The 15436-nt window shown below is 39.4% G+C and overlaps 1 protein-coding gene across 8 annotated transcripts in view; it reads left to right on the top strand.

Moving 5' to 3' along the window:
• The window catches only part of nfasca (neurofascin homolog (chicken) a), a 106654-nt gene extending 97061 nt beyond the window's left edge, over positions 1-9593 (top strand). For all 8 annotated transcript variants that reach the window (XM_041979789.1, XM_041979790.1, XM_041979786.1 and 5 more), the window contains one exon: positions 3499-9593. In XM_041979789.1, coding sequence (XP_041835723.1) covers positions 3499-3727 — 229 coding nt within the window. In that variant the 3' untranslated portion in view covers positions 3728-9593. The remainder of the gene's footprint in view (positions 1-3498) is intronic.
• The last annotated feature ends 5843 nt before the right edge of the window (positions 9594-15436 follow it).

The raw sequence follows: 15436 nt of genomic DNA, 5'->3' as shown, positions 1-15436 counted from the left end.
TTGCCACCAGCTTTAGCAATAAACACTGCACAGCTCTTCTAGTTCCAGCAGAGGCCCGTGTCTGCTTCATTACTGCTGCGTAAACTGAAGGGAGCTAATCCTGAAGCTAGGTGCTGCTAGCTGCAGCTTCACCCAGGAGTAATGACCGCTCCTCAGCCTCTTGAGCTCAGTGTGGAGGTGGAAAGTTTAACGGCTATTTTTGTTGGGCGTTTTCATAGTAGAGACAACAGATCAGACCAGCGTGGTTATGAAACCGTCAAAGAAATGTTGACGAGGAAAGATAAGAAATATAACGTTTGTTGTGTGGGCTGTTAATTTACCTTGCAAAGAAGCCACCTCGTGAGTGTAGAGAGACTAGAGTTTTAGATATATTTTTCTCCATCATTCAAGGTTTTTCTTTTTTTTTTTTTTTTTACCACATTTCTTCCTGGAAGACGATGGTTCCCCACTATCCATTCAGTTTTTAATAATGCCTTGGACAGTTCTTAACACAATTATACATGTTTCAACCCTAACATGTTTCTACTGCTTGATGCCAATGATTTGACCCTTCTTAAACAGACTAACATCTTTTCCATGACAACGGGTTTTGTCTCTTCACATGGTTGTTTAAGAAATGAGAAGCTACTCATCGCGTCAGTAGGGGTTAAATAACTTGTTTCCAGATGAAAGATTATCGCTCATGGTGTAACTATCCAATAGAAGGATCATACCTATGCTTAGTTAAATCCAGGTGGTAACATTTATTTTTGGCAGTGTATTTTCTGTTGATGCCAGCAGATGGGCTCCATATAACACAGACTACACAGACCCACAGCCCAGACATTGCTAATTGGGTTGAGGTGTGGTCGAAGGACCTGTTGAGATGGCATTGGCCTCCAAGTTCAGCAACTGGCCTTTGTCCCATGGGATCGCTGCAGTCTAAATGTCAGTGACTCACCTGTCTTTCAAAGAGGTTCATAACAGCATGCATGTTAATCATTTAAAGGTCCGGCATGTAGCACTGATGATTAAATGTAATCTAATGCTCATAAATGGTGCTACTGAAGATAAACTTGTTTTCATTAGTGTTGCTCACCCTGCTGGATGTTTCTCCACCGTGTTACGTTGGCAACCCTGCAGGAACTAAACAAACACTCTTAAATGCTTTAGAGGGGGTTCAGTTGGTTGGAGGCAGTTTGTGCCATCAGATCCTGCTACATTCTGCACACTGGACCTTAAAATGTGTGAAATTGCCCCCATGCACTGTTATCAGGATGGGTTGAATCATCTCAAGAGACCAAAAGTCTTTCATGGACCTCGATCCTCATTGGGGGAACTTCAGCTCCCAACACCTGGAGGCTACAACTTCTCAGCCCCAGAATCAACTAGAAGCTGCTACTCTCTGTTTGTATTCCTAATAATTAACTTGAATGCTTCTTTTTTATGTATTAAATGCTATTTTTTGTCATTAAAAAAGTCTGCTGGCATGGAGAATGACAAATCTGAGAAGCTTCTGATTGTGTTCTGTGAGAATGCAGCTGGAAACATGATGTTTGAAGACACACAGACATCAGGAAAGAAAAGAACTCCTGTGAATAATAATATTCCGCATCCTTCAAACCGTCTGCTGCAGTGCTGCTGGCCTGTTGGAAATAAGAAAGCTAAAGCTGATCTCAGGCTTTTTATTCCTGTGCATGAATGACCTTCCTGATCAGATGAACTAGAAGAAATGCAGCCATGCTATGATCTGAGATCAGACGCAGTAGTTTTTATGTTTAGCCTAAATTTAGCATGTGTATGCATGTATTCATTTCTCTCATTAGTCCTGTCTTCTGTAAAATGCTTTTACTTTGTTTCATCAGATAAGTTATGTACAGATGTTTTTTGCCTGGGTTAATTACTGGTATCATACTTTTCAGCCAGAAAGTGTGATGTCTGATACTTTGGAGAATTAACTTGGATGATTCATGGTAGTATCATTCATGGTAGAACTGAACGGTCTAACACCAAGGTAAAGGTTTATGGATCAAAAGTTAATCTGGTGAAACTGCATAAGCATTTTTGAGATACAGGGCTATTTTTAGAGAGATGGATACCATACAGAATAAATCAAGTGTAGATATGTTTTAAGGACAGGTTTATATTTTCTCTCAGTCAGTACTCACATGTCCACCAAAACAGCTGATTTTACTTCCTGTCTGTTGACATCCAGTCCCACTGAGCTTTTTTTGTTTTTTTCTTTTTCTTATGACCATTATCCATTTACTCGTCTTTACAGTAAAATTACCCAGATGTCTTTCTTGGTCTCAATGGATGGATTCATGTTTTTTGTGGTAAAACGGTCAGATTCAGTTCTTTTCAGGCTGATTTTTAACCACACATTCACAAACGTCTGTTAGCTCTGTTACAGAACTGTAAACAATGATGACAGGGAGCGTAAATGAGGTAAATAAGGTGACAGCAGAAAATCAGAGCGTTGCTATGTTATAGACACAATTTGATAAATCAAAGAACTTGGATATTATAATAATAATAATAATAATAATAATAATAATAATAATAATAATAATAATAATTTGTACTTGATTATTCGTAACTGGGAAATGAGGCTCTGCATTTTACCCATCAGTAGTAGACACTAGAGAGCTGCCACTCTGGGTATATGCCTCCACCTTATGCATACACAGCGTGTGTTTGTGATTCATTTCTGACAACACACACAAGCTACGGTCTAAATGAAAGCAGGACATGCAGGTGTTGACTAAAACTCTTGGGGTCTCATTAACTAAAGGTTTGCATTTAAAAACATGCAAACTTAATGGCACACGCAAAACATGTTGCAAAACATTCACAGACTGCTCATGGATCATTGACTGGATCCTCAGTGGTGGGGAGCTAATGGTCCCAGCTGGCACCAGTTCAGTCCTGGTCTCATCCAGAACCCCTGATAATGTTTGAAGCGTGTCTCCTTACTGTCCTCACACTTCCAGTTTGCAGGCCTGTGTAAGAGGTGTTAGGAAAGACAGCTACTCTAATTTTTCTGCATTCATTATCATTATGAGATGACTGTTGTCAAGTTTATTTTAAGATATTGTATTTATTTAATTCTGTTTTATTTGCTGGATCTTTTGTGGCCTGGCATAAAATGTTTGCTGCAAGGCAATTTACTTTGGATGTGAGGCATTAAATAGACCTTGTTGTAAATGGTGAGATAAACAGAATAACTTTCAATGAACTGATGTGATTGGAAATCGTTTGGAATAATTAGTGGTGGGAAGTGTAAATCAGCCATTTATCCAACGGCATGTGAGTACTATGTCAGATCAGAAAAATTCAAACCTGTTCTTTAATAAAATTTGGAATCATATGTACTCTAACTAGGCCCAGCTGTAACCCAGTCTAACTTCAGTTTTCCCTCTAACCTGAACCAGTGACAGCTTCTGTGCCTCCTGCAGATACTAACACCCCTCTGCTTACATTTAAATATTCTACCTTCCTCTTCATCTCTATCTGCAGCAGCGACGAAGACAACAAGCCTCTGCAGGGCAGTCAGACCTCTCTGGATGGGAATGTTAAGGAAAGCGACGACAGCTTGGTGGACTACGGGGAGGGCGGTGATGGCCAGTTCAACGAGGATGGCTCTTTCATCGGCCAGTACACAGTGAAGAAGGACAAAGACGAGACGGAGGGGAACGAGAGCTCAGAAGCCACTTCGCCCGTCAACGCCATCTACTCGCTAGCGTAGCGGAGCAGCAGTGCATGGGGGAACTCTGTTAGCACCTTTTTGAATTTAGGACGTTTAGATCATCCACAGCACCGTTACACAAGGCACATAGGAGTGATTATCTGAATATATGAAGCACGTTGTACACAGATGGAGGCAGCAGGGTCTGCCTGGAGACTGCAGGCTCTCCTCTGCAGACCACCTGGAGGAACACAGAGGTGGAATTAGACCACAAGCCTTTAATTTCTGTTTTCATCTCTATGGCTGTTTCAGAGATCGGCCAGCTGGAGGTGATGTTCGGACAAAGCAGTGCTCATTTCACCTGCTCTCCTCCCACACAGACTTGAAGTGTGCCTTCAGGGCAGGTATCAACAATCGCTCTGTAGAGATTTTTTCTTTTCCTCCTCCTGTGTCATCATGTTGTCCTCGCTGATGTCCTCCTCGTACCTCTGTGTGGTCCTCCATTGAAGCAAACGTAGAGGTTAAACACACTCACCGCATCATCTGACATATCAGTCTCACACCACTTATCTGGTCTGGATTCAGATCCATTTATCTCATCAAAGATTTGGGTTTTTCCACAAAGACTCACTGAATCCTAAAGAATGCTATCCTGGCACACAAAGCTATGCACTACCACCTCCTGCATACCACTTTCACTTTAATCAGGTCAGTAAAAATACACCATCTTAGTTTTTTTTCAGCACTGGCAGAGTTAATCTCATGTTCACGTTGCCTTCAGCGACATGGTCAACATGTTCCTCTGACCTCTAAGCTAGGGTTGTAGTGCAGATGTTTCTCCATTTCCAGAAGATTCCACTGAAAAAGAGTTTGGTGGTAAAATAAATTTGAGAGAACCTGAAAGACAACAGAGGAAACCACAAAGAAAGACCCAGAGAATTACCTCAGCAAGGAACCAGCAGATGCTGCGTTCATGGTACATGGGAAATGTGAAAAAGAAATGAAAAACACTTTATTGTTATAATTTGGAAACTAACCCCCAAATTTTCGTTATGTTCTCGGCTACTTAAACATCATGTTGAGAGTAAACATCTCCATCTTTATCTTCCTTTTGTCTCATGAATTTCAGCTCTGGGCTGTTTTTACAGTCATCAACCCTCCAGATGTTCCCGTACACAACAAACTGCATTTCACTGAAACATTCAGCCGGAACGTCTCTGTAGTCGTTCTCATTTAAAACTCTCCTCAGCTTCTCGTCAGCCACTTCCTTTCCTCCATTTTCTAGAAACATAACCAGACATTTTTAGAATACTTGAAATGAAAATTGCATTTATAGCATGAAAATATCTAGAATGACTTCACAACCACCTCTGAGGCCACATGCAGCAGCTTCTTTTGTTTGTTTTTGTTGTTTTTAGGGAGGTATTTGTTCAGTATTTCCTGTCAACACTTTTCTTTTACCAAACGTTGAGTGCTCCCCTCACACTGTAGTTGCCTCACACCCAGCCGTACTATCATTATATGCTCCAATGCAAACTCAAATAGATGTAGAACATTTAGCTTTGCTTTATATTTTAAAATTTATTTTATATTTCTATTTATTACATGATGTGGATAGTATTAATATATTAGTTGTTAATTTAAAAAATTATTTTATAAAAATTTTGACTAACTTATTTTATTGTTGCGTACAGGAAATAGCCAAAACAAAGATGTTTTCACAATCTGTATTTGTTTATCTCCAGAGGCATCAAACACAAGAATATCTTCTGAATATTTTTGTCACTGTAAAGAAAAAAACACAAACAGCCTCTTGCATTAATGAAAAAGCTCATGTTTTCTCTCCATTGTGCTGCTCTTCTTGTACTCATCGTGTATTACTCTGTGTTGTTATTCAGATTTATGGAACATAACCTCTCTACAGCACAGAACGGCCATATTATTTATTATTTGTCATTTACCCTGTAAATGTAAGATTTCTTATCTTTGTAAATATTTAAAACTTGATTTCTTCCCCAGAAACGCTTTATCTGAAAAGTCATGCATCTGTATCCACCAAGCAAATGCAGCGGTGCATCTTTATCCTGCTGTGCACCTTTGTAATGTAGCTTTGACTAACATTTGCACTCTGAAAAGAAGAACCGTCCTTCACTCTGTGTTTCCTTTGCTTTGACGTTGTATTACTGTCCTGTATCTGGTACTGACTGTGGCCAGTCTGTCTGATGATGGACTGTGGAAGAGATTGGATCCTCTGTGATGTAAATAAGAAGCAAGCAGTATATCGTCTGTAGCATTTGTCACCCTCAAACAGCTGATAGGCCTAAAAACAGGTGTTTGCTCTGAACTGAAACTTATTCCTATCCTTCACACTCCTCTGGATGTGCTACCTGCCTGAGACTTTGTTCATGTTTGCTGCACAGCTGTGTCCCACTTCACACTGAGGGCTTCCATTAACTCCACCTCCTGCATCCCCTCTCTTCACACTGTTTGGACCCTCCATGTTGCATTCAGGTGCTCCTTGGCAACTTGTAATACTGTGTAGTTTTCTTTCTTTTTCTTTCTTTTTTTTTGGCTCAGGTTCTGGTCGGTGTTGAGGTGTTGGATGTACTTGGTCATCCTTCATCATCATTCATGGTAGCAGCCAGATTTTCCTCCACTAGCTCAACTCCAGGTTGGAGCATGGTGGAAACAAAGTACTGGCACCAGTGTGAAAAGTGCTGTTAGCTGTGGCGCTCCAGTTTAAGACCACAACACAACAGCTCTTCACTTCCATCTTTTCATTTTTCCACTCCTTTCTTTCAATTTCATGTATTTTATGCATAAAGCTGCTTGTTAAGGTCAATTTATGCATGACGCAGAAGACTGATACACAGATGGACGGACAGTTTCATCTGTCCGTCCATCCGAAAACGGAGCAATACCACAGAAAATTGCAGGGGCAGTGCAGAGCAGAATAGCTGACATGCAACCAGCAAAAGAAACAAACCAGAGAAGTAGAAAAGGATCAGGAAAGAAACAAAAACGCAGAAGAATGAAGATGAGCACAACAACTGTAGAAATTGCGCAAGCTTTTAAATAAATACTGTTGCTGTGTCCTAATTCAGGGTCTATGCACTTCGAAGTGCAGATTTGTCCGCTACATACGTCATCGTGGCGCACCAAGCACTGTCCCATTTGGAAGGAACCTCCGAATCCACCCTACAAACCCACACTTCGTTTGGCCTGTAACGAAGGCTGCTGGTGAAGCATCCTTCATGGCCTCTTTTCTCCCAGAATTCCTTTTGCATTAGATGACGGCGAATGAGCAACAAAGCTCCGAAGAGCCGTTCTTTTTCTTTTAATCTAACTTTAGTAGAAATGTGACAAAACCAAGTACATTAAAAGCAAGTTTGTTAAACAGTGGCATTAAAATTCTTTAATATTTGATATATGTGGATTTTAAGGGGTTAATGAAGAGTGTACCAGCTGCAAAACAACAGAACCTCAGATAGTTTTTTCTTTCTTTTTTACGTTTTTACTCGGTCGGTGTTAACATTCACTTAAGTGTCCTATGATATGCCAAAAATGTCAGATGTTTTAAGTGATTTAACGTCCTACGTTGCTGCTATGGGATATGCTCATCGGCTCGGTAGGCTGTCCTGTTTCATGAACAGTAAGCGGACTTCGAAGTGTGCAGACCCTGAATTGGGACACAGCTTTTATGCTAGTATTCAGGGCGTGTTGAGAGGTTGGAAACAACTTTATAGCGAAGTGTTACTGCTTCCAAACGGTGTCTGAAACTGACTCTGAACTCAGCACTGCCCTCTAGTGGAAGAATAGGCTCAACAATGATGGCAACATAAAAGACGCGTGGAAGTACGAGGACTTTTAAAATGGACGTCGCTATTTACACATGTAAGGGAGCATAAATGGCCTTTAGAGAGAAATAAACTAACTGGTTACAGTTAGAAGCAGATGATGGTTTTTTCTTTCACAATGTCTTTGGTAACTTGTAGCCCTGTGCTGGCTAGCTAAATGATTTACCAACAGTCAGAAATGAGACATAACATCACTGGACAAAGGCTAGAACTGGCTAATCCACAGGCATCAGTTTAATCACCCTCTTGATTTAATTTAATTTACTATCCTCTTGAATCATTAAGGACAAAAATTTAACAAATTTAATATTATTTTCAGATTTTTTTTCTTTTATGCATGAATCTCTGAATCAACTCCAGTCCTGTTCAAAAGTACCAAACATGCAAAGATTTTGAGGATTTTAACTCTTTAAATGCAGCTTGATGACTTGATATCAATATTGTTTCTTATGAAAACGATAAAAAAATAATAAAAAATCAACAAGTTTCAATCAAAATATTTTGGGCTTGGGAATTCTTGTCACAGACATGTTAATAATAACCTAAAATATTGGCTTTGATGCATAATAAGTGTTTGTGTCACATCAAATTTAAAATGTCTACTACCTACCTTATGTCATTAAGGAGAAAAATGTCCACCTATGAAAAAAACTGCTATAAAATAGTACAAATTAATATTTTTTCAGATTTTAGTAATTTAACTTTAGCCCTGATCAAATCAATCGGATATTGAATAATAACTGGTTTAACCCTTTAAATGCCAGTTTGAGTACATGATGCTAAGATTTTTTTAATACAAAAAACAGAAAAAATGGATTATTTTCCATATAACAAATGTTTGCTGGCAGGAGGATCAAATTTTAAAGTCTTGTTTTATGTTAAGGATTAGCCAAAATATTGACTTTGATGCATTATTAGTTCCTGTGTAGCGTCAAATTTAAATTTACTGCCCTTTTAAGATATTTGAGAACAACAATGTCCTATTGACAAAATCTAATCTTGCATTTTGAGATGTTAGGGCTTTATATGAAAGGAAAAATGGACAAAAATGTCCATAGTGATGTATGAGGATTAATACCCATAGCTAATTAAGATTTATAATCCCTCTCATGTGGATATTGTTCTCAGAAACTCTTTTTGTCTGTACTCATTGGTAGCTGATGAAGTTGCAAGTTGACAAGGATCACCTTTAAGCTTAGTTCAACAGCTGTTGCATGATCACCTGGAGAAATGTCTCTTCTGTCTGATTTTCCAAACCACGACAGTCACTTCTTTCCCCCATCAGAACCTTGTGTTCCTTCTGTCCAGCTGCAGAACCTCAAAGCAATATCCCTGACGTTTAATTCTCTGATGCCAATGTTTTGCAGTGTGTTAGTTTGAGCACAGACATGTTGTTGAACAGGAAACTGGTGCTGAAGCAGAATAAAAAGAAGAATTACTGAGTGGTATAAACACAGGGTGAAAACCTCAGTAGGAACTTTCCCATCAGAGTCTGAAATCCTGCACCTACCTTTTCCCCTCAACTCACATGGCCTTTCTGTCCCTCTCCAATGAATCATGGGGGGGATATAAACTGGCTATCTAACAGAGAAAAAAGATGTATGCATATTTGCTGATAGTTAGTGCTTTATTTCTTGTCCATCTGTCCGTGCACGTTGGTTTCATGTGCACACAGAGGCGAGTCTCTCTTTACTATCTGCATTGTTTCCGCTCAGTTTTCAAGAGAAAAAGAAAATGTCAGCTTGGGTTTTCCTTCCTTTCAAAATGCTGCAAAGTCTAGAATTTAACTGGTGCACATTTGCAACTGGATTTTTTTAAATGACTGATCACATGATGTCAGGCTGATTTTGTTTTTTGTTGTTTTTTAATGAATTGTCATATTTGCATCTTTTTCTTTTTACCGTGTGCACCAGAGCAGCTTGTTAAGGTCTTGCCTCAACATGCAAAGTAACAGCTTTTGTAAGTTCATCTACTTGAGAAAATGTATAATCACCTTGTATGCGTGTATGAGATGTTGCAACTTATGCTAGCGACGCCTTCTTTATAGTAAAGCTATCTCCTTTTCTCTACCTCCTGACTTCTGGTGTCTGTGTTCCTTCTCTGATAGGACATCTGAAAGACATCTGCAGGATGTCTGTTGATGCAGCAAGTTACTGTGGAGATATTCATCAGTGAACATCTGAGTTCCTTGTCAGATGATTCTACATCTGTTGTTAGTGTGAATGACATTTATATGATTTTTTAATCATCATATTCATCATAATCTGGATTTTATTAAATAAAACTACCAATGATGTAAATCCAGAGTTCCAGATTATTCTGCAGAACAGTTTCCAAAATGTTCACCTGCCATACTTTTTCATCATGTAGATCATTTTTCTAAAAAAAAACAAAAAAACAAAACATGTTTCCAGATCAATGTTAACACAAAGTCCTTCTCAGATTTCACCTTAACTCTGATTATTAAAACTAAATGTTCATGGATAGTTTCTCTATGGATCACACTGAGGAGACCAGAATTTCCTTCCAAGGTTGCTTTTTGGAGGTTTAATGCCTCCTGCCCTCGTAGATCTCATGAGATTCCTTTTATACCGTGCCAGTCAGAAACTAAACAGTAATATCAGAGGCCTCTCTAAATTGTCCTACCATGTCACTCCTCGTTATTCCAGCCCAGATCATCACTCCGCCTCCACCTTGCTGACGTGGCAGCCTTGTTGGGACATGGCAGCCATCCACCAACCATCCAGACCTCCTTCCATCTGGACTGTCCAGTGTAGCACGACATTCATCAGTGAATAAAACTGTCTAAAAATGAGTCTTCGTGTATTTCGGAGTCCACTGCAAACATTTCTCTGTGTGGTCATTGGTTAAGGGAGATTCAGACACATCTTTATGTACAGCTGCAGCCTCTGGAGAACCCTGATGGAGAGGTGCACCAGCAGCTTCAGATGCTGTACCTGCTGCTGCTCATCTGTGGCTTTTTAACAGCTGATCTCTGAATACGATGCAATTTCCTGAAGACTTTACTTCATCTTCCTTTATCTGAACCAACCTGTTTACTCTGAGTCACACATTATTTAACAGTACAATGATCTCACTGAAGTTTTTCTGAAATATCTAATGTTTTCATTCCGTTATTTCACCCTTTTCATCTGGAGAAATATCCTTCTTTTTCTCCAGACTGCCTGGAAACTGGGACTGTTTTAATAATGTGAAACAACCTCATTCAGTAGTTTCCCTTTAATGAAGCTCACCTGGAAACTAAAGAACAGACCTGTGTGAGATTGTTATCCGAGGTCTAAACAGATGGAGAAACAGTACAGGGTGTGCAGAATTATTAGGAAAGTTGTATTTTTGAGGATTAATTTTATTATAGAACAACAACTATGTTCGCAATGAACACAAAAGACTCATAAATATCAAAGCTGGATATTTTTGGAAGTTGGAGTGTGGCTCTTTTTAGTTTTAGTATCTTAGGAGGATATCTGTGTGTGCAGGTGACTATTACTGTGCATAATTATTAGGCAACCTAACAAAAACCAAATATATACCCATTTCACTTATTTATTTTCACCAGGGAAACCAATATAACAACTCAAAATTTACAAATATACATTTCTGGCATTCAAAAACAAATCGGTGACCAATATAACCACCTTTCTTTGCGAGGACACTCAAAAGCCTGCCATCCATAGATTCTGTCAGTGTCTTGATCTGTTCACGATCAACATTGCGTGCAGCAGCAACCACAGCCTCCCAGACACTGTTCAGAGAGGTGTACTGTTTTCCCTCCCTGTAGACATTTGATGAGGGACCACAGGTTCTCTATGGGGTTAAGATCAGGTGAACAAGGAGGCCATGTCATTATTTTTTCTTCTTTTAGACCTTTTCTGGCCAGCCACGCAGTGGAGTACTTGGATGCGTGTGATGGAGCATTGTCCTGCATGAAAATCATGTTTTTCTTGAACGATGCTGACTTCTTCCTGTACCACTGCTTGAAGAAGGTGTCTTCCAGAAACTGGCAGTAGGACTGGGAGTTGAGCTTGACTCCATCCTCAACCCGAAAAGGTCCCACAAGCTCATCTTTGATGATACCAGCCCATAACAGTATCCCACCTCCACCTTGCTGGCGTCTGAGTCGGAGTGGAGCTCTCTGCCCTGTACTGATCCAGCCACGGGCCCATCCATCTGGCCCATCAAGACTCACTCTCATTTCATCAGTCCATAAAACCTTAGAAAAATCAGTCTTATGATATTTCTTGGCCCAGTCTTGACGTTTTATCTTGTGGGTCTTGTTCAGTGGTGGTCGTTTTTCAGCCTTCCTTACCTTGGCCATGTCCCTGAGTATTGCACACCTTGTGCTTCTTGGCACTCCAGTGATGTTGCAGCTCTGAAATATGGCAAAACTGGTGGCCAATGGCATCTTGGCAGCTTCACGCTTGATTTTCCTCAGTTCATGGGCAGTTATTTTGCGCCTTGTTTTTTCAACATGCTTCTTGCGACCCTGTTGACTATTTTGAATGAAACGCTTGATTGTTCGATGATCACGCCTCAAAAGCTTGGCAATTTTAAGAGTGCTGCATCCCTCTGCAAGACATCTCACTATTTTTGACTTTTCAGAGTCCGTCAAATCTCTCTTCTGACCCATTTTGCCAAAGGAATGGAAGTTGTCTAATAATTATGCACACCTGATATAGGGTGTTGATGTCATTAGACCACACCCCTTCTCATTACAGAGATGCACATCACCTGATATGCTTAATTGGTAGTAGGCTTTCAAGCCTGTACCGGTTGGAGTAGAACAACATGCATAAAGAGGATGATGAGGATGATCAAAATACTCATTTGCCTAATAATTCTGCACACACTGTACAAAATAAATCTAACAGAAAACTAAAACTCAGATGTTTCATGTCACTGAATGCTTTCATGTAGAAATCGAAGATGCCTGTACGACCTGCACCATGAATCCCTGAGCACCAGATCTGGATGATGGTGAAACCCCTGATGTAGCTACTTTAAACCCGCTGTGTGATGTCTGGAAGCCTGCACTATGAAACTTTGATAACTGCAGACTTGCTGCTTAAAAGCTTTTGCATTGTCAGATGCAACATTGATCATATTTACAGTCTTGTCACAGCGTAAAAAACAATCAAACCAGAACTGATAGCTTATTGATTTATGCAGGTATCCTGGGATGAAATGGATGACATCATTCCAATTAAAATTCCATGATGGCTGGAATCATTTTACACAAGCAACTTAGACAAATCCTACTCAAAGATGAATAAAACACACTCCTTCTGTAGCTCTACAGAAAGTGGAGAGATAGCATGTGGAGTGGTTGATGTGGTGTTGACATGTTTTATTAAAGGTGGAGTGATCCATTCTGCCTTGACCTCCTTCACACTGGTAAATATTAATGTGTGGGCTCTTCGTCCAGTTATACATCAGTGGGTAAAAAGCATTTTGACAGAGTAGAAACAGGCAGCTGCAGCCAGAAAATACATTTACACTCCTATTGGTCTGAGTTCACAATCAACAGAGAGGATGTCAAATAAACTGTAGGTGTACAGTTTCTGTTTGTTTCAATGCCAATGTTTCCTCTGAAAGCCAAGACCTGAGAGAATGATGTGCAGGTGAGAAAAGGCTTGGTCACTGCTGATCTGTGTGTTATTTCTACAAAGTTCTGTTAGTAACAAATTCTGTTCTGTGGTTTTAGTTCTATTGATACATTTATTTTACATAATTTTATCCTCATAGTCTGACAACTGAGGCTGTCCTGAAACAAACAATGTTTGGATGATTAAAAAAAAATTTGCTTCTACATGCAGGTTTACATAAAACTAACTAACAAAATCTAACAAAACAATAAAAAAAAAGTGTCTTGGTGTTTGAAGGGTTAATGGTATCTACTAACAGTTACCACTTTGTATCACTTAAAAATATAGTAAAAATAACTTTATCAATTAACAAAGTCTTGGTGTGTTGGATCGATACCAGAGGGAACATAATGTTGCTGCAGAGGTGATGAATTGTCTGACGAGGAATTTAAACTGGAGGTTTTAGACACCCACCCACTGAAGGTGGATTGATAAAAGAAATGAGGAATCAGAATTTACAACTTCAAACAGAGAAAAGATTAAATAACATTATAAGAAGTCAGATTTCCTACAGGTACAGAAAACATTAATGTTCTGTCCCAAGTGCACGGTATGACTGTTGATGAGAATTTGTTGTTAAGGAAAGTGAAAAAGTAAAAAATTACGTCTACATGCCTCCTTTTTATTAATGGATTCTTTTTTTTATTAGTTTTTTTTCTAATGATGAGTCAAATATTAGTAATGTGATTGGAGCCATGTGATCAGAGCCAGCTTTGTACAGTACCCTGACTCTTACTCATCTGGATTAGCTGCCCATCCTGAAACACACTCAGACACACAACCTGTGGTTTAATCTGGTGAAGTGCTAAGGTCGACTCCCCCTTTACCCTTATGAATCGTTTTAAGACAGAATCTCATTTGTGCCATTGGGTTTCGAAGCAAGGTCATTACCGAAAGTCTCCGCCTGCGCGTCCCCTCCCTGTCCTGAAGGTCTTATTTATGAGCTGTTCTGCTAATTCTGCCATTGTGTCTGCAGCATTTGCATCCTGTGTAGAGGATGATGTTTAGAACCAAAGGAGACTCCGTCAATTAATGGATTGGACTTGTCTACTTATGGTAATCCTATCTTTTCTTTCACCAGAGGTTATTGCCTTGAAACAAATGACTTCTCTCATATCACCCCCTAAAATGTCTGATTGTGTTTCCATCTGTTCATTTTCTATGCTTGTTTTATCCTATTCTGGGAGGTCGGAGGGGCAGAGCCTTTCCCAGCTGCCATCAAGTGAAACAAGAAGTACCCTTGACAATATCTTTCTGACTTAATAGATCTGATCAGAATTACTACACACGTGGAAATGTACACATATGTACATTTAAAATAAAAGTTACTCTGATCATCATGTAAACTACTGGATTTTTCAGTTCCAGATACCTGGGATTAAATGTTTGGTGATTTTGTATATCGATTCTGATCTGGATGTTGTTATTTAGGAGCAAATATTGTCAATATTTAAATATATAAAATAAATAAAATACAAATCTATCCAATACATAAATACGAATGAAAATATAGAAACAAAAAGACTTTTTAAACATGCTCAGTTGTGTTATCATCATTCCTGATTTCAGAAATTAAGGTTAATAGAAGCAGTCAGGTTATGAAACATCTCTTCCTTCTCCTCCTCACTGTGTTCACTGTCACTCTCATTTTTTCATATGTGCAACACTTTTATTAATTCCAGTGACTAGATCATTCATCTTTGTTTTGTCCTCATCAGCCAGTTAGCTGTCTTATGTCACCCATTAAAGTAAAGACCACTGAAATGCTGTCCACTCTGGTCCATGGAGACACCTCATCTAATCATGGGAAACCTGATTAGTCGGACTGGAGCTGCTTTCTGGTTATGAATGCATCTGCCCACCTTTTAACAATCAGTCTGTGTTATCTGTCATGTGTTGCTCATCAGTCACCTAAAGCAGAAGAAGCTGTCCAACAGCACCGTGTAATGACATTAATGAGACCTGCTTTAAGGTGGAGCCGTGGCAGCTCAGGAGCGTTGCAAAGCCGCAACAAGCTCAGCCTGTCACTACTAAATTATTCATGTTGTTGATGATGTCGGGTACGCGGGGGGACTGATACTACATTTGGAAACATGGTGTGTGTTTGTTTAAGCTTTATGGGAAAAAATCCAACTGTAACTTCTGTTACATACCTGCTCCTTTAACTCTGAATTTCATTTAAGTTTCCGGACATTTCTCTAATAATACATTTGGAGTATCAGACTGAAGAATCAAATTTAAAGGCACTG

This window comes from Melanotaenia boesemani, chromosome 3 (assembly GCF_017639745.1).
Source record: "Melanotaenia boesemani isolate fMelBoe1 chromosome 3, fMelBoe1.pri, whole genome shotgun sequence".
NCBI classification, from domain to species: domain Eukaryota; kingdom Metazoa; phylum Chordata; class Actinopteri; order Atheriniformes; family Melanotaeniidae; genus Melanotaenia; species Melanotaenia boesemani.
The sequence above is the reverse complement of the archived record's forward strand: the minus strand, read 5'-3'. Positions and strand labels throughout refer to the sequence as shown.